The sequence below is a fragment of the Octopus sinensis genome, linkage group LG25 (assembly GCF_006345805.1).
Source record: "Octopus sinensis linkage group LG25, ASM634580v1, whole genome shotgun sequence".
Taxonomy (NCBI): Eukaryota; Metazoa; Mollusca; class Cephalopoda; order Octopoda; family Octopodidae; genus Octopus; species Octopus sinensis.
The window spans coordinates 17,552,042-17,578,642 of record NC_043021.1 but is presented as its reverse complement, the minus strand read 5'-3'; the positions used below and the strand labels follow the sequence as shown (position 1 = coordinate 17,578,642).

Sequence of the window (26,601 nt, the reverse complement as noted above, 5' to 3'; positions counted from 1 at the left end):
TTTTAAAACGTATAATTCATTTTGCTTTCTTTATATCATCTCTGACTATTTCTTGTCTGTATATCTTGCTTTATTAAATTTCAGTTGTTAAATACCTAATTCTATGTAGTACAGTAAATTCTGCGTGGCTGTACGAACTGAGGTGGTGGGGAATCTTTCTCCAAAGGTGTAGCTGTGTGGTAAGTAGCTTGCTTACCAACCACATGGTTCCGGGTTCAGTCCTACTGTGTGGCACCTTCGGTAAGTGTCTTTTACTATAATCCCAGGCTGACCGAAGACTTGTGAGTGGATTTGGTAGTGGGAAACTGTAAGAAACCCGTCGTATATGTTTGTGTGTGTGTGTGTGTGTGTGCATATATGTTTGTGTGTATGTATATATATATGTATGTATATATCTCAGCGGAGATTGTGGCTCGTCGATTTTTGTTGTTGTCACTTAAAGCATGCAGAACCCATGCTCCATACTTCTGAACTGCTCCCATCGAGTGAAAATGCTTCTCTACAGCAGTGTGGGAGCATTCCATTTTCTCTGCCAGTTCCCTTGTTGTTTGATGAGACTTTTCATGCAAAAGTTGGTTTAATCACTCTTCATCGAACTCAACTGCACAGCCAGAATGAGGTGCGTCTTTGAGGTCAAAATTTCCAGTTTTGAACTTGGTATGCCAATCACGAGCAGTTCTTTCAGCTATGGCACCCGCTCCATACACAGCGCAAATGTCGTGAGTAGCTTTTGTGGCCTTAGAACCTTGATTAAAAGCAAAAAGGTGTCAAAAATGTTTGTTATTAAAGGAACGTAACATGTTGATGACAATGGAAGCTGAGTACATCAGGCAAGCTGAATTATTCCCAAACCCAAAACGATTGTTGAAACTCCATTTTAATGATCTGAAAATAATGGAGTTGTTTGTCCCCTCTAGTTCACCTGCCTTAATAATACTAATAATTTATGTACGTATATGTTTCTTTATTACCCACAAAGGGCTAAACATAGAGGGGACAAACAACTCCATTATTTTAATGATCTGAAAATAAACAAAAATTAACTAAAATTAACTAGAAAAAAAACAAAACAAAAAAGATTCCAAAATGATTCAAAAATAGAATTCTCGAAAAAAATAGATTCCAAAATTAAAAAAAAAAACAGCAGGAACTTTCTTTGCCAACCCAATATAAAAATGTCTGTTTATCCTTCTGTCACTGCTTGACAAAAGGTTAGCTTGTTTACATCCCTGTAACTTAGCAGTTTGACAAGAGATTGATAGAATCAGTACCAGGCTTAGCAAAAAATAAGTCCTGGGGTCAATTTGTTCCAACTAAAATTCTTCCAGGATTTTTAGTCGAAAGAATTGACCCCGGGACTTCTTTCCTTTATATACCTGTTTCTTATTCTATTAGTTTCCCTCTCTCTCACTCTCTTTGCCAAACTGCTAAGTTATGAGGATGTAAACACACCAACACCAGTTGTCAAGCAGTGGTGGGGGACAAAAAAAACACACACACACACGTGCGCGTATGCCAATCATACAAGACAGGCTTCTTTCAGTTTCTGCCTTGTAAATCCACTCACAAGGCCGGAGGCTATACAGTAGGGGACATATGCAAAAGGTGTCATACAGCAGGACTGAACCTAGAAACCAGTTGGGAAGTTTCTTGGAACAGTATTTCAAAGCACATAAAGCTATAATACAATGAAAAATATTGGGTTAAATATTGTTTTGGCTACAAAAAAGAAGGAAGGATGAAGGTTGCCTATGGGACATAAACCCTTCACCTCCTGAAAACACAGCAGATATTATGCTTACAAGAAATGGCAGTTATCCTTTTACTATCCAAATCGGGTTTTTACCCTGATATCTATACTAGGTGCATGGCCTAGTTGCACTCACAATTGCTGGATTGTAGGTTCGATTCTCCGAGTGGGTGCCTTGTTGTTCTTGAGCAAAACACTTCATTTGACATTGCTCCAATCCTTCCTCTCAGTCAGAGGGGAGTGTTGGCCTGCTTGCTTAGCCAGAAAGGGGTGAGGTGGGGTCATTTGAAGGGCTAAAACAATGCAAAAGCGCATTGTGACCAGTGATGTGTAACAACACCTGATAACCTGGTCGGTTATGTAATCTACACACTATTATAATTCATAGGTTTATTGCTTATTCAACCGTTATGAACAAATTATTTTACATTCTCTCAAAGTTTAGATATTCTGAGAATGTCAACAACATTGGTGCAGGAGTGGCTGTGTGGTAAGTAGCTTGCTAACAAACCACATGGTTCCAGGTTCAGTCCCACTGCTTGGCATTTGGGCAAGTGTCTTCTACTATAGACTCGGGCCGACCAAAGCCTTGTGAGTGGATTTGGTAGACGGAAACTGAAAGAAGCCTGTTGTATATATGTATATATATATATATATATGTGTGTGTGTATTTGTCCCCCTAGCATTGCTTGACAACCGATGCTGGTGTGTTTACGTCCCCGTCACTTAGCAGTTCGGCAAAAGAGACCGATAGAATAAGTACTGGGCTTACAAAGAATAAGTCCCGGGGTCGATTTGCTCGACTAAAGGCGGTGCTCCAGCATGGCCACACTCAAATGACTGAAACAAGTAAAAGAGTAACATAGAATTCTAATTTATATTCATAGTTAACCCTTGGGTTTTTAGACCCCCAACAGGATTTGATTAGGCATGGAGGGGGGGGGGTCATTAAGAAGTTTGTCTCACAACTGTTTTCATGTTCAATCCCACCCTGTTTCTGTTAGTTCACCTGCCTTAATAATACTAATAATTTATGTATGTATATGTTTCTTTATTACCCACAAGGGGCTAAACATAGAGGGGACAAACAGGGACAGACAAACGAATTAAGTCGATTACATCGACCCCCCCCCAGCGCGTAACTGGTACTTAATTTATCGACCCCGAAAGGATGAAAGGCAAAGTCGACCTCGGCGGAATTTGAACTCAGAACGTAACGGCAGACGAAATACGGCTACGCATTTCGCCCGGCGTGCTAACGGTTCTGCCAGCTCGCCGCCTAAATTTATGTATGTATAAATTTATGTATGTATAAACGCAGCTTTGCAAATAAACCAACATATTTTCTTTTAAATGAAATATGAAACTGCTTTCAAAATAGGTCATTGTGTCAAAAACTTTTTATTGATAAAATTGTAAATATTTAACTGTGTATAGTCTACACCAGTGGTTTTCAACCAGGGTTCCACCAGTACAGTCCAGGGGTTCCGCAAGAAGTTACAAAACTGCTAAAATCGGCAGTAATTTTTATTTCTCCTGTGCAGAAGACTATTAAATTATTGCACAGGGGGTTCCCCCGAACCAGTGGAATGTTTCCTTGGGGTTCCGCTCCAGCAAAAAGATTGAAAAGCACTGGTCTACACCCTCATGTATGTATGTATGTATATATAGATGGGTGTATAAACATAGTGTCTATACAAGTGTGATCAAATGCTCTGTTTGCTCTCTTCACTCTCAAGTTCCAAATGAGGGAATTCTTTTTTTAGCTTTCTCTTATAATCAAGTCGTCTCTTTTGGTGTTTCTTTGCCAACATACGCTGCTTTTCAAAATACAATCCAAAATAAGGAGTCAAGCCCTTCATGAAAGGGGTGTGCAGCATACGGTATCGCAGATTCATCCAAGATGGTACGGCATACTCTTTCACTTTGCGCCTGTATTTTAGTCCCAAGAAGTTGCGTACCATTCTGTACTGGGGTCTGCAAGATTTCCCTGTTTCCAAAAGGCTAACAGCATCATCTCTTTCTGCCACTATTTCTAGGATGTTCTGCATGCTTTCATCAATTTTAAACAATCGTTCTGGGTTTGGGAATAATTCAGCTTGCCTGATGTATTCAGCTTCCATTGTCATCAACATGTTACGTTCCTTTAATAAGATGTACCTGCAAAGAAAACAAAAACCAATGTATAGGAGGTTTGAAACCTTACAAAATCTGGTTCCCAATACTTCTTTCCTGCCCTTCCTTTCCTACAACCAGCAACAACAAACACACACTGTGTTGCACATTTTGATTAACCCTAACCCTAATATCCAACCATCCTCTCTCAACCCAGATGTGGCCCACCTGTCAGATTGCAACATGTTTACACATTGGGTACAGCAGTCAATTTGACAGCACTACGCATGCAGTACATTGAACTTCAGCACACTGTGGCACCTATTTACAGCTAGGTAGACTGCACTTGGGAAATATCAATGTGTTGGAGTGGGCTATGAGTGAACTGGTGGCCATGTAATTGGGATGTTATGCCTCTTACTATCACCTTGCCATGTAGTGCTGATACCCAGTTCTTTACTACCCACAAGGGGCTAAACATAGAGTGGACAAACAAGGACAGACAAACGGATTAAGTCGATTATACTGACACCAGTGCGTAACTGGTACTTAATTTATCGACCCTGAAAGGATGAAAAGCAAAGTCGACCTCGGCGGAATTTGAACTCAGAATGTAGCGGCAGACGAAATACCGCACAGCATTTCGCCCCCGGCATGCTAACGATTCTGCAAGCCCGTTGCCTGTAGTACTGACACCAACCACATGTGGGACAGTAACTCTTTACTGTCACCATTCCTAACAAACACACTACACTTCAAAAACAAAGCACAACTCAAGCTTCCAGTTTGTACAAATGCTAAACCTTGCAAACTGATATTTCATTAGAATCCCATGTCTACAAAACTGCGAACAGAATGACTTGGCTTCCTAAACTAATTCTTTAGTTTCAGTTGAATGGTGGCGCTGTGGAACTGACAGATACCCATCCCACTGACTGCCAACACCTCGCTTACACACAAACGCAAGGTCTTTTGTCTTTCAGACAATACTTAAAATGGTTTCTCATCATCATCATTTATTGTCCATACTCACATGGGTTGGACAATTTGACCAGAGCTGCACCAGGCTCCAACCTGATTTAGAATCATAGTTTCTATGGCTGGATGCCCTTCCTAATGTCAACCACTTCAGAGTGTGCTGGGTGCTTTGATGTGCCACTATGTGGAATTGGCATGTGTCCTTTTTACAGGGCACCAGCACAACTCTTGCTGGCCAATCCTCTTTAGCAGCAGGGGGAGCAGCCTTCCCCTATTGTTACCCTCACAGACAGCCTCCTCTCACACCCACCAATGATCACTATACCCAATCCTTCCAGCACAGAATGCCAACTCTTCAAAATCCACCCCCTGCTGCTTTTACTACAGACATTCCCTTGCCCCTCTTCCAAACATTAACCTCACAAGTTGCAGAGAAGGGAGTGTGGTCCCTTCTTCCACAAGCAAAATAAAAAAAAAACAAAAAAACTGAAATCTAATTGAGACAAAGAAAAAAAAAAGGAAAAATACTTCAAAATAGAAATGACAGAATTACTTTTGACCAGTAGATTTAAAGGTCAATTTAAACTGACCAGATCCAACCTCTCACACCTACTCTACAATGTCATTCTAAAAATAAACTTTCATCATCATCATCATCGTTTAACGTCCGCTTTCCATACTAGCATGGGTTGGATGGTTCAACTGGGGTCTGGGAAGCCAGGAGGCTCCAGTCTGATCTGGCAGTGTTTCTACAGCTGGATGCCCTTCCTCATGCCAACCACTCCGTGAGTGTAGTGGGTGCTTTTTATGTGCCACCGACACAGGTGCCAGACGAGGCTGGCGAACGGCCACGCTCGGATGGTGTTTTTTATGTGCCACCGACAGTCCACCCAGTTGTAAGTAGGTAGCACAATGTGGAACAGTCCACCCAGTTGTAAGTAGGTAGCACAATGTGGAACAGTCCACCCAGTTGTAAGTAGGTAGCACAATGTGGAACAGTCCACCCAGTTGTAAGTAGGTACCACAATGTGGGACAGTCCACCCAGCTGTAAGTAGGTACCACAATGTGGAACAGTCCACCCAGCTGTAAGTAGGTAGCACAATGTGGGACAGTCCACCCAGTTGTAAGTAGGTACCACAATGTGGAACAGTCCACCCAGTTGTAAGTAGGTAGCACAATGTGGGACAGTCCACCCAGCTGTAAGTAGGTACCACAATGTGGAACAGTCCACCCAGTTGTAAGTAGGTACCACAATGTGGAACAGTCCACCCAGTTGTAAGTAGGTACCACAATGTGGGACAGTCCACCCAGCTGTAAGTAGGTACCACAATGTGGAACAGTCCACCCAGCTGTAGGTAGGTACCACAATGTGGAACAGTCCACCCAGCTGTAAGTAGGTACCACAATGTGGAACAGTCCACCCAGCTGTAAGTAGGTACCACAATGTGGAACAGTCCACCCAGCTGTAAGTAGGTAGCACAATGTGGAACAGTCCACCCAGTTGTAAGTAGGTACCACAATGTGGAACAGTCCACCCAGCTGTAGGTAGGTACCACAATGTGGAACAGTCCACCCAGCTGTAAGTAGGTACCACAATGTGGGACAGTCCACCCAGCTGTAAGTAGGTACCACAATGTGGAACAGTCCACCCAGTTGTAAGTAGGTACTACAATGTGGTAGAGTTCACTGTACTTTGTCTGTGAGCAAGACATTTAACTCTTTGCAGTGGAGTCTACTTAGCTGTAAATAGATGCCACCGTGTGGCCCAGTTCACTGTACTGTTCTGCATGGTGCAGGCAAAAACTGTCAAACAGACTGTGAGACCCAGTTTGTAAACGTATCACAATCTGACAGGTGGGCCACATCTGGGTTGAGAGAGAGAGAGAGAGAGAGAATGGTTGGATGTTAAAGGCTTTAATCAAAATGTAAAAGGTGTGTGTGTGTGTGTGTGTGTGTAGTTGTAGCAGAGGAAGCAGCAAGGAAGACCCAGGAAGAAGTGTTGAGGCCGGATTTCAAGATTTTGGGCCTCACAGTAGTGGTAGTGTGTATGGCACACCTATCAAACCCACAACAGTGTGGCTATTAAAGCTTTAATGAAGAAATACATATACTTTTTTACTTGTTTCAGTCATTTGACTGCGGCCATGCTGGAGCACTGCTTTTAATCGAGCAACTCGACCCCGGGACTTATTCTATCGGTCTCTTTTGACGAACCGCTAAGTAATGGGGACATAAACACACTAGCATCGGTTGTCAAGCAATGCTAGGGGGACAAACACACACATGCATACATATATGTATATATATATATGACGGGCTTCTTTCAGTTTCCGTCTACCAAATCCACTCACAAGGCATTGGTCGGCCCGAGGCTATAGTAGAAGACACCTGCCCAAGGTGCCACGCAGTGAGGACTGAACCCGGAACCATGTGGTTGGTAAACAAGCTACTTACCACACAGCCACTCCTGCGCCTATATACATCCTTAATTTATTTATGTGTTAAGATGCATGGCTTCATAGGGAATTCGGTTCATGGTCGTAAGGTTGTGAGTTCAATTCCCAGCAGTGCTTTGTGTCCTTGGGCAAGACACTTTATTTCTCATTGCTCCATTCCACTCAGCTGGCATAAATGAGTAGTACCTGTAATTCAAAGGGGGCCAGCCTTGTCCCACTCTGTATCTCACTGAATCTCTATGAGAAATAAATTAAAGGTATGTGTGTCTGTGGAGATTCAGCCACATGCATGTTAATTCTACCAGCAGGCTGTTCCGTTGATTGGATCAGGTGGGAACCCTCATTTTCGTAACCGATGGAGAGCCAGGTCATGTATGTGTAAATATCACTGGAGGTAGGTACATGTGTATTTCTGCATGGATGTGAGGGATACCACACTAAACCTACATGTCTCAGTGTACCAGTGTGTGTGTGTTTCTACATGAATGTGAACATAAAGGTGTCATTAAACCTGTATGCTTTGGTGTAGCATTCTCTGTGTGTGTGCGTGTCCCCGTCTGCAAGTCACCCTAAGTATTAGTATTAACCCAATAGCATTTAAACTGACCATATCTGGACCAAATATTCTACACTAGCACTATGACCCAGCAACGCCGGGTCATAGTGCTAGTGCATGCATATACAGCTGCGTGCGTGCGCACATACACGTGAGTACTGTCCAGATCTCCCACCAATCACATACAGCTAGCTGGCATTCAATTGGCGTGTCAAGTTTTGGGCATTTTGATTGGGTTTTGGATAGAAAATTCACAAAAAAGTCACTTCTATTGATTTTTTAATGGCTTTGCGGGGTGACTGGGGAAATGTAAAGATGTGCACGACCACCCTTGGACGGTTTTGAATGACCATAGAAAGTGCGAGCTCTCTAACTGAAAAATTGTGGATTTGTATAAAGGATACACACACACAGACATTTTGCTGTTTATATATATAGAGATGCTTTACATTCAAACTGACCAGATCCAGCCTCTCACACCTACCCAACAATGTCATTCTCTAACTAAATAATCACATCATTGAAATCTCAAAAGCTACAAGACAACAGATAATTCAAAACAATGTGAATAAATAAGAATTACAGAATTTGAAAGAAAAATCTGAATGGCTAAAGAGTTAATCCTAGATTATCCCAGCAATGTTCGTTCTGGGAAGCTTTTACAGTCAAAGTCTTCAGAGAGAATCAAGAACTTACCATAATTTGTGCAAGTCTTCATTGCTTTTCAGTCTCAATTCTGCCAGGTGCCACGGACGTCCTGGAATACAAGAACCAAAGTCAGCATTCTAACTTCATTGCAAAATTTATTTTATTCTTTAGAATAAATCTAAGGTGAGATGGATGAAGGTCACAACGAAGGTAGCTTGGTGGTGATGGATGATGGGGCTTTGAATATTATCTGCTGCCAACAACTGGGGTGGATGGTCAGTGGTGGTGAATGATGGCAGTTCACCCTCAGTATTACCAGGTTATTTTTTTCTTATAAACAATATCTACTGATGAGGATGTGTCATAGTCTGACCACACCTATATTTGCTGATGAAGGAAAGTGATGGTGGGAGGAGTTATCGACAGACCACACCTACATTTGCTAGTAAAGGAGTCTCCTTGTTGAGAGAAAGGTAAGGTAAAGAGGGAGAAAGATGTTGGGAGGAGCCACAAAAATCACCAAACCTCCATTTACAGATAATGGTGGTGGTGGTGATGATGATGATGCACGGGCCACAAACCCTGGTTGAAGATCTAAATCAATCAATGAGGTCAGGAATTATTACTTTGGCCAATTAAAGAATATAAAATTTTTCCAAAAATGTTTTATTAAATTCCAATTTATTTCTAACTAGCAGTATCGCCCGGCGTTGCTCGGGTTTGTAAGGGAAATAACTATATAAGCATTTTTAGAGAGTTACTCCCCTTATAGATGCCAATTCGGGCTTTCTTAGCCATTTCTGTTTTGGTGTCTTCAAGCCATGAAGTCGTTGTTCTAAAAGAACGCTGGTCTCCTTGACAACGCTTTACGACGTTGATTTCCTTACAGCTTCACGAGGGAGGGAAGAAGGGGGAGAAGCAAACAGGTGCAGGTGTGACCATGGACGCCAACTCCGCCGCCATCGACACACGAAAAATTATGCATTAAAATGGAATAAAAAATGATGTTAAATTATTTTTAAAATCGTAGACTCATCATACACGCGCGCTAATAGCCAGACGGACTCGACATGAATCACGACTATAAGATACCCGAATTTGGTTAAACTGCACCGCAAAATGTGGGAGGAGTTAGGAATCTAAATCGAAGGGGACAGACACTCACACAACTACAGTTGTGTGATATATAGATTTAGAGTAAAAAAAAAAAAAAAAAAAGACTCACCAGTTGAGATGGTTTCTTTCCCCCAGTTCTTTTTGTCATCAAAGAATTCCATGAGATCGGAACATGGTGGAGTTGTGTGCAGAGATCGAACGGAAAGGCTGTGCTGACAGTTTCTGTGGAGAAAAAAAAGACAAAACATTTAACTTTAACATTTCTGTTACCAACCCGGCTCTGGCTCTGTTGTACAAATGTCTTGTTTTCTTAAGGTTTCAATTAAAATCTTCCACCAAACCTTAGTCACAATTTATGTTCCTAATACAAGCTTAATGATAACTAAGTTATTTTACAAAATTCTTTGTTATATTTAAAATTAATTGAAAGAAGCACAGAGCATCTCAACAGAAATATGGTAACAAAAGGGCTAAAATATATAACAGAGAAACAATTCTAACCCTTTTGATACCAACCTGGCAGAAACCAGCTCTGGCTCTGTAGTACAAATGTCTTGTTTTCATAAGTTTTGAATTAAAATCTTCCACCAAACCTTAGTCACAATTTATGTTCCTAACACTAGCTGAATGATACCAAAGTTATTTTACTAAATTCTTTGTTTTATTTAAAAGTAATTGAAAGAAACACAGAGCATCTCAAAAGAAATATGGTAACAAAAGGGTTAAAATATATAATAGAGAAACAATTCTTCACCCTTTCATTATCAACCCAGCTGAAACTGGCTCTGTAGTACAAATGTCTTGTTTTCATAAGTTTTAAATTAAAATCTTCCACCAAACCTTAGTCACAATTTATGTTCCTAATACAAGCTTAATGATAACTAAGTTATTTTACTAAATTCTTTGTTATATTTAACCCTTTAGTGTTCAAATTAATATGTCAGAAGTAATCCTTATTCATTTACATTTAAAAAATTAATCTGGTATTATCTTGTAGCTTCAAGATTTGAAAGATGTAACTGTTTATTTTTAGAATTACATTGCAGGGTAGGTGTGAGATACTGGTTCTAGCCAGTTTGAGCATAAAATGAGTAGAATATTTGGGCCAGATATAGCTGGTTTAAACACTAAAGGGTTAAAGTAATTGAAAGAAACACAGAACATCTCAAAATAAATACAGTAACGAAAGGGTTAAGCTGTTCAAATTAGGGAAATGAAATAAATCTAATAATATTGATGACTGTTTCTGAATTAGGTACAAAAGGTCAGCAATTTTGAAAGGAAGGAGTTAGCTGGTTATACTGACCCCCTAGAACAGTGGTTTTTTAACCAGGGTTCCGCCAGTACAGTCCAGGGGTTCCGTGAGAAGTTACAAAACTGCTAAAATCGGCAGTAATTTTTAATTTTCCTATGCAGAATCGTTAGCATGCCGGGCGCAATGCTTGCAGTATTTCGTCTGCCATTACGTTCTGAGTTCAAATTCCGCCAAGGTCGACTTTGCCTTTCATCCTTTTGGGGTCGATAAGTTAAGTACCAGTTACGCACTGGGGTCGATGTAATCGACCTAATCCCTTTGTCTGTCCTTGTTTGTCCCCTCTATGTTTAGCCCCTTGTGGGCAATAAAGAATTGAGATATGCGTGCATAAGACTATTAAATTATTGCACAGGGGTTCCCCGAGCCAGTGAAATGTTTCCTTGGGATTCCGCTCCAGCAAAAAGTTTGAAAAGCACTGCCCTAGAAGGATAAAAAGCAAAGCTGACCCCAGCAGGGTTTGAACACAAAACTGAGCGGGAACAGATGTTGGAAAGCATTTCTTCTTTGTTTGATAGATAATGTTAATTGTTAATTTGATGCTCTATAATAATTTCTTGCAAAAAAAAAAAAAACAAAAAAAAAAGCCTGAAATTTGAGGGGAGGGGGTTTAGTCAATTACATTGACTCCAGAATTTGATCAGTCATCTGTTTTATAGAATTGGAAGAATGAAAAGCAAGGTTGACCCTGAAAGGTAAAATCGACCTTGGTGGAATTTGAACTCGGATTTAAACTTAGAACATAGAAATCCAGAACAAATACCCCATGACACTGTAAGAATTCTATCAGCCTGCCATCTTTGGAGCATTAGGTTCTATAAAAAAAAAAATGGAAAGGAACACAGAAGCAGAGTTCACAACACTTCACACTGCCTCCCCCACAAAATAGCTCATCTTGGAACAGCCCACGTCTTGTGCAAGATTCAGTAGAATGCCTTAAATAGAACCATCTTTACACACACCAGACTCCAAATCCTTTCTATTATAGGCACAAGGCCTGAGATTTGAGGGGAGGAGAATAGTTGATTACATTGACCCCAGTACATGACTGGTACTTAATTTATCAACCCTGAAAGGTAAAATCGACCTTGGTGGAATTTGAACTGGGATTTTTTTATATCCCTTCATCGGAGACGGTGTGAGAAAATGGTTAAGCAATAGTTAATTTAGATAAGATATGAAATAGAGAATTGAAGAAGTATTCCAGAAGTATTTAAAATTGGTCATTCCAAGTATAGAGTTTGTACACAGTGCTGTTGAATCTAGGGTTTATTTAAAGTCCATAGCACTTACTCAGCATTATCTGACACCTTTGGGTCTTATTGACACTATTACCTCTCATAACCTCTCTCTCTCTCTATATATATATATAACGGGAAGGTTTACGAAAATAAACAAAAGACGAAGGCAGGTGGAGTACAAACAAACAATTGTATTAGTATAGCGCTCAGGAATATAAATAAAACAAGTCTTTTATGATTTGAGCCTACGCTCTTCGACAGAAAGATACACAGAAAAGAAACAAGGAAAGAAAAAAATTGTGTGTAGGGGCTAACGATCCAACATGGCGTTCTGATTTCAGGAGAAGTCAGAGATCGGAGGTCAAACGTTAGAGGGATAGATATATATATGATGGGCTTCTTTCAGTTTCCGTCTACCAAATCCATTCACAAGTCTTATTCACGCTTCTCAACTCCTGACATGCACCATTTCCTCTTTATGACTTCGGCACCCGTTTGTTACTCTTCTCAGGCGACTTGTGGTACATCTTCGCACTTTGTACAATAAGCTCATTATTATTATTCTCTTTTACTTGTTTCAGTCATTTGACTGTGGCCATGCTGGAGCACCGCCTTTAATCGAGCAAATCGACGCCGGAACTATTCTTTTGTAAGCCTAGTATTTATTCTATCGGTCTCTTTTGCCAAACTGCTAAGTAATGGAGACGTAAACACACCAGCATCAGTTGTCAAGCAATACTAGGGGGACAAACACAGACACACATATATATATATACATACATATATACGACGGGCTTCTTTCAGTTTCCGTCTACCAAATTCACTCACAAGGCTTTGGTCGGCCCGAGGCTATAGTAGAAGACACTTGCCCAAGGTGCCACGCAGTTGGACTGAACCCGGAACCATGTGGTTGGTAAACAACCTACTTACCACACAGCCACTCCTGCGCCTATTATTATTGTTATTATTATTACTGCATGGCGAGCTGGCAGAATCGTTAGAGCGCCGGGCAAAATGCTTAGCGGTATTTCGTCTGTTGCTACCTTCTGAGTTAAAATTCTTCCCAGGTCGACGTTGCCTTTCATCCTTTCCGGGTCAATAAATTAAATACCAGTAAAACACTGAGGTCGATGCCATCAGCTAGTCCCCTCCCCCCAAATTTCAGGCCTTGTGCCTATAGTAGAAAGGATCATTACTGTACTCTCACACACATTATATATATACTCTTTTACTTGTTTCAGTCATTTGATTGCGGCCATGCTGGAGCACCGCCTTTAGTCGAGCAAATAAACCCTAGGACTTATTCTTTGTAAGCCCAGTACTTATTCTATCGGTCTCTTTTGCCGAACCGCTAAGTTACGGGGACGTAAGCACACCAGCATCGGTTGTCAAGCGATGTTGGGGGGACAAACACATGCACAAACACACACATATATATATATATATATATATATATATATATACATATATACGACAGGCTTCCTTCAGTTTCCGTCTACCAAATCCACTCGGCCCGAGGCTATAGTAGAAAACACTTGTCCAAGGTGCCATGCAGTGGGACTGAACCCGGAACCATGTGGTTGGTAAGCAAGCTACTTACCACACAGCCACTCCTGCGCCTATATATATTTTATTTATATATATATATATATAGCTAATAAAAAGACATAACATATAATGGTACTACTTAAGAAGTGGTCCCAGTGCGCGCACTCGCGTATCCGCGCTAGCTAGTCATGACTAGTCGATCCTACGACTATCTAGTAAAAGTAAATAAAACACAAAATAAATAATTTTTTAAAAGAAAGTAAATAAAGGCGCTGGAGTGGCTGCATGGTAAGTAGCTTGCTTACCAACCACATGGTTCCGGGTTCAGTCCCACTGCGTGGCATCTTGGGCAAGTGTCTTCTACTATAGCCTCAGGCCGACCAATGCCTTGTGAGTGGATTTGGTAGGCGGAAACTGAAAGAAGCCTGTCGTGTATATGTATATGTATATATACATATATATGTGTGTGTGTGTGTCTGTGTTTGTCCCCCTAGCATTGCTTGACAACCGATGCTGGTGTGTTTACGTCCCCGATAGAAAGAGACCGATAGAATAAGTACTGGGCTTACAAAGAATATTTGCTCGACTAAAGGCGGTGCTCCAGCATGGCCGCAGTCAAATGACTGAAAAGAGTAAAAGAGTGTAAAGAGTAAAACACAAAAACACGAAGTAAATTTTTTTTAACAAAGTAAATAAAACAAAAACACAAAGTAAGTCACGACTAGCTAGCGCGGATGCGTGAGTATGCGAGTGCGCGCACCGGGACCACTCTTCTTAAGTAGTACCGTTATTATTATTAATACTGCATGGCGAGCTGGCAGAATCGTTAGCACGCCGGGCAAAATGCTTTGCGGCATTTCATCTGTTGCTACCTTCTGAGTTCAAATTCTTCCCAGGTCGACGTTGCTTTTCATCCTTTCCGGGTGGATAAGTTAAATACCAGTGAAACACTGGGGTCGATATCATCAGCTAGTCCCCTCCCAACAAATTTCAGGCCTTGTGCCTATAGTAGAAAGGGTTATTATTATTGCAATCACACACACACGCACATTATATATATATATAGTTAATAAAAAGGCATGACATATAACAAGGCTTGGGTTTTGTGGGTTGCGAAATATTAGGTAACTCTATATAAAATGTTGTAATATATATATATATATATATTTATATATACCGGAGTAAACACATAAATGTCAAACAAGGTGGAAAAAAGAGTACTCAAATACCAGTGGTAGAGTAATATGCTTTATTTAAAGCAACAGAAAATTCAACAAAACCTGTTACTCTGAGTTTCCCGTTGCCGTTCATCGGACAGTTTTTTCAAGCAAAAACTGTCCGACGAACGGCAACGTGAAACTCAGAGTAACAGGTTTTTGTTGAATTTTCTGCTGCTTTAAATAAAGTATATATATATATGTATATATATATAAAATTAATTGAGGGTAGAAATCAATATTTATCAATTAAAACCAGTGCTCTAGCATATTAAAAAAAGAATCCGAAGATTAAATATTTATATATACCAATTAAGGACTGAACACGAAAAGTGGACAGTCAACATGCTAGATATAGACGTCAAATCGCCATTCTCCAAAAGATTATGTTCTCAAATCAAACTCATCACATATTTGACGTCTATATCTAGCATGTTGACTGTCCACTTTTCGTGTTCAGTCCTTAATTGGTTGTCTATATATATATATATATATATATATATATATATATGAAAAAACAAGTCAAAAATAGAAAATGCTAAAATAATTTTATAGTGAATCTTTCAGTACCGGTTTCGGTCATTTTGAGACCTTTTCAACTGTAACGATTAAATAATTAAATTTAGAAAAATTAGAAGAAAAGTTTTTTTAAGGGAATATTTCTATAGTAGTGTTCAGATATAAGTGGCATTCTGCCTTTCTCTGACTCCCTTGTTTGCACTGTGTGTTCGAGGTCGTTGTGTATATATATATATATATAAACTTAGATATGTTTCGACCAAAGATTGGTCCAGGCCATGTCTAACTTAATAGCTATATATTATATATTAATATATATATATAATATTATATATATTATATATATAACACAGGTATACAGGATAGATAAAATTACAAAATATAATTCCCAAAATCTTACTCACGAGGTTCGTTGAACAGAGATTTGTGTTTGATGCGAAGAATAAAGAGTTGTTGTGCTGCTGTTAAATGTACGCAGCTCTTCTGAGCTTTTGCAACATGTCTGTGATGAAGTAAGGGACAGTGTTCTAATCTGTAAAGTGACCTGCTGTAAATGGCGGGGGAAGATACAACGGGAGAACATCTTCGTGGGGTCAACCTTGATACAAGGACGACCAGACGGAGGAACACCACTCTCCATGTAGAGGTGAATCAGGGACGATAACTACCGCTAAACGGTAATCAGAATTATCTCCCTTAATGAACCACACCGGTGCTAAGATCTCAAGTTACCTCCTCAATTTAAGTGACCACTTTGAAATCTAAAACCGATTTCAAATTACAGCCCTGTAGTGTATTGAACCCGATTTCAGATTACACCTTCACTGTCCACAGTGGCACCTTGGGCAAGTGTCTTCTACTATAGCCTCAGGCCGACCAAAGCCTTGTGAGTGGATTTGGTAGACGGAAACTGAAAGAAGCCCGTCGTATATATATATATATATATATATATATATATTATAGAATATACCTGTGTGATATATATATATATACATATATATATACCTGTGTGATATATATGATATATACAATATATATATATATACATATATATATATATATTATATATACATATACATATATATATACTATATTATATATATATACTACATATCATATATATAATATACACTATATATATATATATACATATACATATATATATATACTATATATATATATATATACATATATATATATATATACATATATATATATATATATATTATATACATATATATATATATATATATATATATAAGATATATATCTATTATATATATTACATATATATATATATCTATATATATTATATATATATATGTGTGTGTGTGTTTGTCCCCAACATCGCTTGACAACCGATGCTGGTGTGTTTACGCCCCCGTACTTAGCGGTTCGGCAAAAAAGAGAACGATAGAATAAGTACTGGGCTTACCAAGAATAAGTCCCGGGGTCGATTTGCTCGACTAAAAGGCATGGCCGCAGTCAAATGATTGAAGCAAGTAAAAGAGTAAAAGAGAGTAAGAGTATGTAGCCTTTCATTGGCATCGTTGGGGTACCCAGGAAGGGTGAACTGCATCAGGTTACTCTTCAAGAGACAGTGACAGGACAGGAAGGTTTTATGCAAAATACAAACTAATCTTTTAATGTATTTCATGAAACAACATTTAAATTCTTCAAATTCCGATTTATTTTTTTAAACGAATTTTCACCTTAAACACGTGAAGCTATGTAAATGAAAATGGATGGAAGCACTCCGTCGGTTACGACGACGAGGGTTCCGGTTGATCCGAATCAACGGAACAGCCTGCTTGTGAAATTAACGTGTAAGTGGCTGAGCACTCCACAGACACGTGTACCCTTAACGTAGTTCTCGGGGATATTCAGCGTGACACAGAGAGTGACAAGGCCGGCCCTTTGAAATACAGGTACAACAGAAAGAGGAAGTAAGAGTGAGAGAAAGTTGTGGTGAAAGAGTACAGCAGGGATCACTACCATCCCCTGCCGGAGCCTCGTGGAACTTATAGGTGTTTTCGCTCAATAAACACTCACAACGCCCGGTCTGGGAATCGAAACCGCGATCCTATGACCGCGAGTCCGCTGCCCTAACCACTGGGCCATTGCGCCTCCACATGTAAATGAAAAGGTGTATAAGCCCAGTACTTATTCTATCGGTCTCTTTTGCCGAACCGCTAAGTGACGGGGACATAAACACACCAACATCGGTTGTCAAGCAATGCTAGGGGGACAAACACAGACACAGACACACACACACACACACATATATATATATACGACGGACTTCTTTCAGTTTCCATCTACCAAATCCACTCACAAGGCTTTGGTTGGCCCGAGGCTATAGTAGAAGACACTTGCCCAAGGTGCCACGCAGTGGGACTGAACCCGGAACCATGTGGTTGGTAAGCAAGCTACTTACCACACAGCCACTCCTGCGCTTATAATGATTTCAAAGTTGGTACAAGGCCAGTAATTTTTGGGGTGGGACGAAGTCGATTACATCAACAGCAATGTTCAACTGGTCCTTATTTAATCGACCCCGAAAGGATTCAAGTCAAAGTCGACCTCCGCTGAATTTGGACCCAGAACGTACAGACAGACGAAATGCCGCTAAGCGTTTTGCCCGGCGGGTTAACGGTTCTGACAGCTTGTTGCCTTTACGATATTGTAATTTCAAGATTTGGTTTTAGTTGTGTTAGTAGTTTACGTCACTGTTGTTGCCTTTTATTACGAGTAATCTTTCGTTTTATGAACCAGAAAGTGAAACTAGCGAACTCGGCAAAAATCGTCATTTGTCCCGGACACTCGAAAGTAAAACGAAAGGCAACTGTTTGTTTTTTTTTAAACTAAAAAGAGTTTACTTCAGAAAATAAATGAAGAAACACACACACACACACACACACACAGAGCACGCACACACACACACACACACACACACACACAGGCGCGCACGCGCACGCACACACAGAAGTGGCCTGAAATATCGCGAAGCTTTCTGCTTAACGTTCTGAAGGTTATGCTGTTTCATCCACACACACACCTGTGTCTTGGGAGGGTCATTGTGCCAATAATAATAAACACGCGCACTGTTCATTTCTATTGGTGTTAATGGCTCTCCTAAGACACAAGAATATTTGTTTGAACATATATATATATATATATATATGTATATTTTAAAATTACACATTTTTTTTGACTTTCGTAAATTAAAAGTAAATTCGCCGCAGAAGGAATTTGAACGTCAGGTGGTGGAATGCGTAAACATGATGTATTCTTTTCTACTCTAGGCACAAGGCAAGAAATTTTGGGTGAGGTCCGGGGGGGGGGTCCAATCGATTCCCAAGCGATTAGATCGACCCCAGTACGTAACTGGTACTTAATTTGTCGACCTCGGCGGGATTTGAGTTCAGTAAACATAATATAGTATAACCTTAAAATATCATTAAGGTTGATGTTTAATGAATGTCGATGAATTTTAATAATCCTTTCTGCCGGAAAGTTTGGGATGCGGGGCAAATCGATTTTATCGATCAACTGGTATTTAATTTATTTATACGGAAAAGATGAACGGTAAATTCTACCTCTGCAGTATTTGAACTCAGAACGTCAAGCACGAAAAAAAAAAAGAAACAAAGAAACAAAGAAAAAGGCCGTTAAGTAGTCTGTCCGGCTTGCTAACGATTCTGTCAGCTCGTCTCGTAAGTGATAACGCATGTCAAATACGAAACCGGATGTGACAAACAGCTGATGGCACTACTACATAATACAGAATATATATTTTATACAATGCAGTATATATATGTAAATCGAGTGTTTTCTAAATTTCAATGGTCAGAACTATTTATAATGGTGTTGGTGACCATAATACATGATAAGATCTAGATTTATTTAAGACAATAATTACTGAATTTGCTAAATGTATTCTGCGAAATCACTATAGGATTGTAGCAGCTACAGAGATATATATTTGTTGGGTAGCGTTTAAAATTTAAGACCATGCTTTTAAGGATCATTTCTTAAGTATGTGTCGCAACGGTATCCGATTCCTTTGATCGGTCAACAACATCACGATGATGCGAGATCGTATTGAGTCCTGAGCGTGAAGCAGGATCTCCTCTATCGTTCGTTACTCCGCCTTCAACGAACGTGAGGAATCCATTGAAGATCGTTCTTGAGAGGTTTAATAACTTCTTAAAGAGGGACTCGATACTTTCTGAGTGATGTTATTTTTTACTAAACTAATAACAGATTATGTTTTTCATATGACAGATAGTACGGGCTTTGTAAATATCGATTCTAAATACTGTCCATCCATTCGGGTACGCTCTGTCTCGATCCGAAACGAATGAAAGGGGGACAAGATTACGTCGTTCACGATGAAAGGCATGGTCGAACTCGACGGAATTTGTAGTTTTTTTTTTTTTTTTTTTGATGGGGGTGGGAACCCAAGACTGGCTACTTGCGTTCTGAGTTCGAATCCTTGAATGCTAAGACTTATGAAGAAGCAAAATCGAAAAATAAAAAAAACTAATTCATATTGAGAACTGAATGGGGAGGGGAGAAAAAAGTCAAGGGGGCACACGGACACAAACACTCACACACACACGAACACAGATACAAATGAACACTCACACAGACACAAACATACTCCCGCATATACACACACGCAGAGACGGACACAACCATACACACTCACACAGGCTCAAACACACACACTTGCAATACATACACACGTAAGCCCATGCACACATAGACACAGGGACGCACACACAGTCAAACACAAACACACACACGGACACACACGCACACACACTCACGCGCACACAAAATCCATGTGCTATAGTAGTAGTCACTTATAAAGGGAGAGAATAACATTGTAATTATCTCCCTTGCATAAGTAAACGCTATTTTAACTTGTTTCCATGGAAAGTAGATTTTACCTGCTATATTAACAGATATTTAACACTGCTCTCTCCGTCTCCCTCTCCATCTATCTGTCCCTCCCACTCTCTCTACTATATATATTTATCCTTCTGCATATATATATATATATTATATATATATTATAATATATATATATATATATATATATATATATATATATATCTGAGTAGTTGAATGAATTATCTTATTAGGGATATTCGAAAGATAACCGATACCTGTGTAGAAAATTTGACATCAGAAAGAACACGGTTGAAGCTACGTCCCTCGGGCATAGACTACGTGTCTTCGTGCGGAAATTTGTATGTTTATTTTAAAATTATAAGTATATGAAAGAATGGAGTTGAACGGCTAGTTAACAAATATCCTTTATTCTCGACATATGTTTCGAAGGCTGCATATTCCTAATTCCGAAGGAATAAGGAGTACATTATGCAGATTTCTCATCAGGAAAATCAAGGAACTTATGTCGACATCAAAATGCACAAAAAACTTTTAGCTGACCGCTCTCAAGGAGCCCATGGCGATAATGAGTGTCTCTTTATAAGGAGTGAGGTCAGAGTGGCTGAATGTAGAAGAATCTAGAAGGTTCTAAAGGTTCAAGGGTTCAAACGAAGTAGGAGGAAGGAGGCATAAGAATAGTAAGGTGAGAGAGTGCAGGTCAAAAGAATGGTGGGTTTAAATGATTTCTTTTATGAATGAGTGGCTGTGTGTGTGACTGTATATAACTGTCTTAATGTGTGTATGTGTGTGTCTGAATGCGTGATTGTGTTTGTGGATGGGTAGATGTCAGAAAACCGACAGCTGTGAGGTGAGAGGTCTGTGTCTGTGTGCTCGATTATGTTTACTGTAGAGAAAGGAAAGTAGATAGCGAAAGGGAGAAAGAATCGGGCGAGGTGAGAGGCAACGCAAGAATGGATAGTAGTATTTGGGAATATAAGAAAATCTTTTTGACTATTGGGGTGAAATATAGCAAAAATATTTTTTGGAAATCGAGGGGTTATCTATATTAGTCACTATTTATATGAGTGAAAGGTGTGTCTTTTCCAGTGTAAACACCTGTAGGATCTTTCGACGATTGTGTTTATTAAAGGGACTTTGGCGAACAAAATATGAAAAAGTTCGGAATTACAGATGCCACAAAATTTTCTGCCTTTATCAAACGGGAAGGACACCGACAAAATGGATCATTCGAGCTTGAACGTAGTGTTATTGTTCTTCAGACGCCAGACTAATTTGCTTAGCCCCGTGCTGTGTTGCTTTCTCTTATCTCTGAAAGTGAAATAATAGTTTGAGACCCTTTAGGCTAATTTAGAAGAGGTTGCGCCAATGTAGAAGTAGACATCGGTTCCTTGAGAGCGGTCAGCTAAAAGTTTTTTGTGCATTTTGATGTCGACATAAGTTCCTTGATTTTCCTGATGAGAAATCTGCATAATGTACTCCTTATTCCTTCGGAATTAGGAATATGCAGCCTTCGAAACATATGTCGAGAATAAAGGATATTTGTTAACTAGCCGTTCAACTCCATTCTTTCATATACTTATAATTTTAAAATAAACATACAAATTTCCGCACGAAGACACGTAGTCTATGCCCGAGGGACGTAGCTTCAACCGTGTTCTTTCTGATGTGAATTTTCTACCCAGGTATCGGTTATCTTTCGAATTATCCCTAATAAGATAATTCATTCAACTACTCAGATATATATATATATATATATATATATATATGCAGAAGGATAAATATATATATGTAGAGAGAGTGGGGAGGGACAGATAGATAGAGAGGAGACGGAGAGAGCATGTTAAATATCTGTTAATATAGCAGGTAAAATCTACTTTCCATGGAAACAAGTTAATAGCGTTTACTTATGCAGGGAGATAATTACAATGTTATTCTCTCCCTTTATAAGTGACTACTACTATAGCACATGGATTTTGTGTGCGCGTGAGTGTGTGTGTTTGTGTTTGACTGTGTGTGCGTCCCTGTGTCTATGTGTGCATGGGCTTACGTGTGTATGTATTGCAAGTGTGTGTGTTTGAGCCTGTGTGAGTGTGTATGGTTGTGTCCGTCTCTGCGTGTGTGTATATGCGGGAGTATGTTTGTGTCTGTGTGAGTGTTCATTTGTATCTGTGTTCGTGTGTGTGTGAGTGTTTGTGTCCGTGTCCATGTGCCCCCTTGACTTTTTTCTCCCCTCCCCATTTCAGTTCTCAATATGAATTAGTTTTTTTACCTTTCGATTTTGTTTCTTCATAAGTCTTAACATTCAAGGATTCGAACTCAGAACGCAAGTAGCCAGTCTTGGGTTCCCACCCCCATAAAAAAAAAAAAACTACAAATTCCGTCGAGGTCGACCATGCCTTTCATCGTGAACGACGTAATCTTGTCCCCCCCTTCCTTCATTCATTTCGGATCGAGACAGAGCGTACCCGAATGGATGGACAGTATTTAGAACCGATATTTACAAAGCCCGTCATATGAAAAACATAATCTGTTGTTAATTCAGTAGAAAATAACATCACTCAGAAAGTATCGAGTCCCTCTTTAAGAAGTTTTTAAACCTCTCAAGAACGATCTTCAATGGATTCCTCACGTTCGTTGAAGGCGGAGTAACGAACGATAGAGGAAATCCTGCTTCACGCTCAGGACTCAATACGATCTCGCATCATCGTGATGTTGTTGACCGATCAAAGGAATCGGATACCGTTGCGACACATACTTAAGAAATGATCCTTAAAAGCATGGTCTTAAATTTTAAACGCTACCCAACAAATATATATCTCTGTAGCTGCTACAATCCTATAGTGATTTCACAGAATACATTTAGCAAATTCAGTAATTATTGTCTTAAATAAATCTAGATCTTATCATGTATTATGGTCACCAACACCATTATAAATAGTTCTGACCATTGAAATTTAGAAAATACCCGATTTACATACGTATACTGCATTGTATAAAATATATATTCTGTATTATGTAGTAGTGCCATCAGGTGTTTGTCACATCCGGTTTCGTATTTGACATGCGTTATCACTTACGAGACGAGCTGACAGAATCTTTAGCAAGCCGGACAGACTACTTAACGGCCTTTTTCTTTGTTTGTTTGTTTCTTCTTTTTTTTTTCGGGCTTGACGTTCTGAGTTCAAATACTGCAGAGGTAGACTTTACCGTTCATCTTTTCCGTATAAATAAATTAAATACTAGTTGATCGATAAAATCGATTTGCACCGCATCCCAAACTTTCCGGCAGAAAGGATTATTAAAATTTATCGACATTCATTAAACATCAACCTTAATGATATTTTAAGGTTATACTATATTATGTTTACTGAACTCAAATTCCGCCGAGGTCGACAAATTAAGTACCAGTTACGTACTGGGGTCGATCTAATCGCTTGGGAATCGATTAGACCCCCCCCCCCCCGACCTCACCCAAAATTTCTTGCCTTGTGCCTAGAGTAGAAAAGAATATATCATGTTTACGCTTCCACCACCTGACGTTCAAATTCCTTCTGCGGCGAATTTACTTTTAATTTACGAAAGTCAAAGAGAATATGTGTTGCTGAGAACGAGCCCCAAACAATTTTCACATAGGCGCAGGAGTGGCTGTGTGGTAAGTAGCTTGCTTACGAACCACATGGTTCCGGGTTCAGTCCCACTGCGTGGCACCTTGGGCAAGTGTCCTTCACTATAGCCTCGGGCCGACCAAAGCCTTGTGAGTGGATTTGGTAGACGGAAACTGAAAGAAGCCCGTTGTATATATATTTATATATATATATATATATATATATATATATATATATATATATATATATATATATATATATATATATATATATATATATATGCGTATGTGTGTTTGTGTGTCTGTGTTTGTCCCCCTAGCATTGCTTGACAACCGATGCTGGTGTGTTTATGTCCCCGTTACTTAGCGGTTCGGCAAATAGACCGATAGAATAAGTACTGGGCTTACAAAAAGAATAAGTCCTGGGGTCGAGTTGCCCGATTAAAGGCGGTGCTCCAGCATGGCCGCACTCAAATGACTGAAACAAGTAAAAGAGTAAAAGAGTATACCTACAGACTGCTATCTCCCACAATCCAAATTTGTTTCCTCGAATCTTTCCGGAAATTTCGTTATTTTGGTAAAGGTACGTTTTCTGAGAATGTAGATTGCGATTACTTTTTTTTTATATATAATCTTATGCTTGTTTCAGCCATTAGACTGCGGCCATGCTGGAGTATCACCTTGAAGAATTGTAAGGACAATGAATCGATCCCTATATGACTCCCCATATGAGGGAGTTTATGTGGCACCGTCCAGTTTGTCTGATCTAATTTATCCTTTTCATTAAAAAAAAAAATGTGTGAGACTTGGACGAGATTTAACTGCTATTTCTAACAATTCTAAATACTCTATTGATTGCAAAAGTAGAAGTGATGTCTTTTTTTTTTATCGCACCCAGGCGCAGGAGTGGCTGTGTGTGCTTACCAACTACATGGTTCCGGGTTCAGTCCCACTGCGTGGCACCTTGGGCAAGTGTCTTCTACTATAGCCTCGGGTCGACCAAAGCCTTGTGAGTGGATTTGGTAGACGGAAACTGAAAGAAGCCCGTCGTATATATGTATATATATATATGTGTGTTTGTTTGTCCCCCTAGCATTGCTTGACAACCAATGCTGGTGTGTTTACGTCCCCGTCACTTAATGGTTCGGCAAAAGAGACCGATAGAATAAGTACTGGGCTTCCAAAGAATAAGTCTCGAGGTCGATTTGCTCGACCAAAGGCGGTGCTCCAGCATGGCCGCAGTCAAATGACTGAAACAAGTACAAGAGAGTGATTTTAGTCGAACACAGCGAAGCTAATATGATAATCATCCGTTTCGAAACAGCAAAGAGGTAAAAAAAAAAAAAGACAGGACGGCCACGGCCGGCTCTATTCGATCAGGTCTGACCTGGGGTTAAACAGCACTCTCTCCACCACCAACATTGAAGTGAATAGACACAAGACCAGCATTACCCCACCCTTATTCTCCTCTATTACATTAACGAAACCCACCTCCACCCACTCAAACAAACAAACAAATGGATAAAATAAATAAATAAATAGGCGCAGGAGTGGCTGTGTGGTAAGTAGCTTGCTTACCAACCACATGGTTCCGGGTTCGGTCCCACTGCGTGGCATCTTGGGCAAGTGTCTTCTACTATAGCCTCGGGCCGACCAAAGCCTTGTGAGTGAATTTGGTAGACGGAAACTTAAAGAAGCCCGTCGTATATATGTAAATATATATATATATATATGTATGCGTGTGTGTGTTTGTCCCCCTAGCATTGCTTGACAAGCGATGCTGGTGTGTTTACGTCCCCGTAACCTAGCGGTTCGGCAAAAAAGAGGCCGATAAGATAAGTACTAGGCTTACAAAGAATAAGTCCTGGGGTCGATTTGATCGACTAAGGGCGGTGCTCCAGCATGGCCACAGTCACAAGTAAAAAGTTAAACTACAAATTCCGTCGAGGTCGACCATGCCTTTCATCCTGAACAACGTAATCTTGTCCCCCTTCTTTCATTCGTTTGGATCGAGACAGAGCGCACCCGAATGGATGGACAGTATTTAGAATCGATATTTACAAAGCCCGTACTATCTGTCATATGAAAAACATTATCTGTTGTTAATTTAGTATAAAAAATAACATCACTCAGAAAGTATCGAGTCCCTCTTTAAGAAGTTATTAAACCTCTCAAGAACGATCTTCAATGGATTCCTCACGTTCGTTGAAGGCGGAGTAACGAACGATAGAGGAGATCCTGCTTCACGCTCAGGACTCAATACGATCTCGCATCATCGTGATGTTGTTGACCGATCAAAGGAATCGGATACCGTTGCGACACATACTTAAGAAATGATCCTTAAAAGCATGGTCTTAAATTTTGAAACGCTACCCAACAAATATATCTCTGTAGCTGCTACAATCCTATAGTGATTTCACAGAATACATTTAGCAATTCAGTAATTATTGTCTTAAATAAATCTAGATCTTATCATGTATTATGGTCACCAACACCATTATAAATAGTTCTGACCATTGAAATTTAGAAAATACTCTAGATTTATATATATATACTGCATTGTATAAAATATATATTCTGTATTATGTAGTAGTGCCATCAGCTGTTTGTCACATCC

General features: G+C 39.7%; 1 protein-coding gene and 3 non-coding genes across 4 annotated transcripts; 1 reads left to right on the top strand and 3 right to left on the bottom strand.

Moving 5' to 3' along the window:
* Positions 1 to 3,300: 3,300 nt before the first annotated feature.
* Positions 3,301 to 16,133, bottom strand: LOC115224369 (39S ribosomal protein L47, mitochondrial). Its single transcript, XM_029795251.2, has 4 exons — positions 15,862 to 16,133; positions 9,730 to 9,842; positions 8,553 to 8,613; positions 3,301 to 3,910 (listed from the first exon to the last, which is right to left on the bottom strand). Exons 1-4 carry the CDS (start codon positions 16,095 to 16,097, stop codon positions 3,457 to 3,459), a joined length of 864 nt encoding a protein of 287 aa, XP_029651111.2. The 5' UTR covers positions 16,098 to 16,133; the 3' UTR covers positions 3,301 to 3,456.
* A 3,332-nt stretch (positions 16,134 to 19,465) lies between these two features.
* On the top strand, positions 19,466 to 19,697 carry LOC115224594. The gene has a single exon (XR_003882874.1). It is a non-coding gene; the product is annotated as a small nucleolar RNA U3 (small nucleolar RNA).
* A 3,236-nt stretch (positions 19,698 to 22,933) lies between these two features.
* LOC115224595 lies at positions 22,934 to 23,165 on the bottom strand. The gene has a single exon (XR_003882875.1). It is a non-coding gene; the product is annotated as a small nucleolar RNA U3 (small nucleolar RNA).
* A 2,943-nt stretch (positions 23,166 to 26,108) lies between these two features.
* LOC115224593 lies at positions 26,109 to 26,340 on the bottom strand. Its single transcript, XR_003882873.1, has one exon. It is a non-coding gene; the product is annotated as a small nucleolar RNA U3 (small nucleolar RNA).
* Between the last annotated feature and the right edge of the window lie 261 nt (positions 26,341 to 26,601).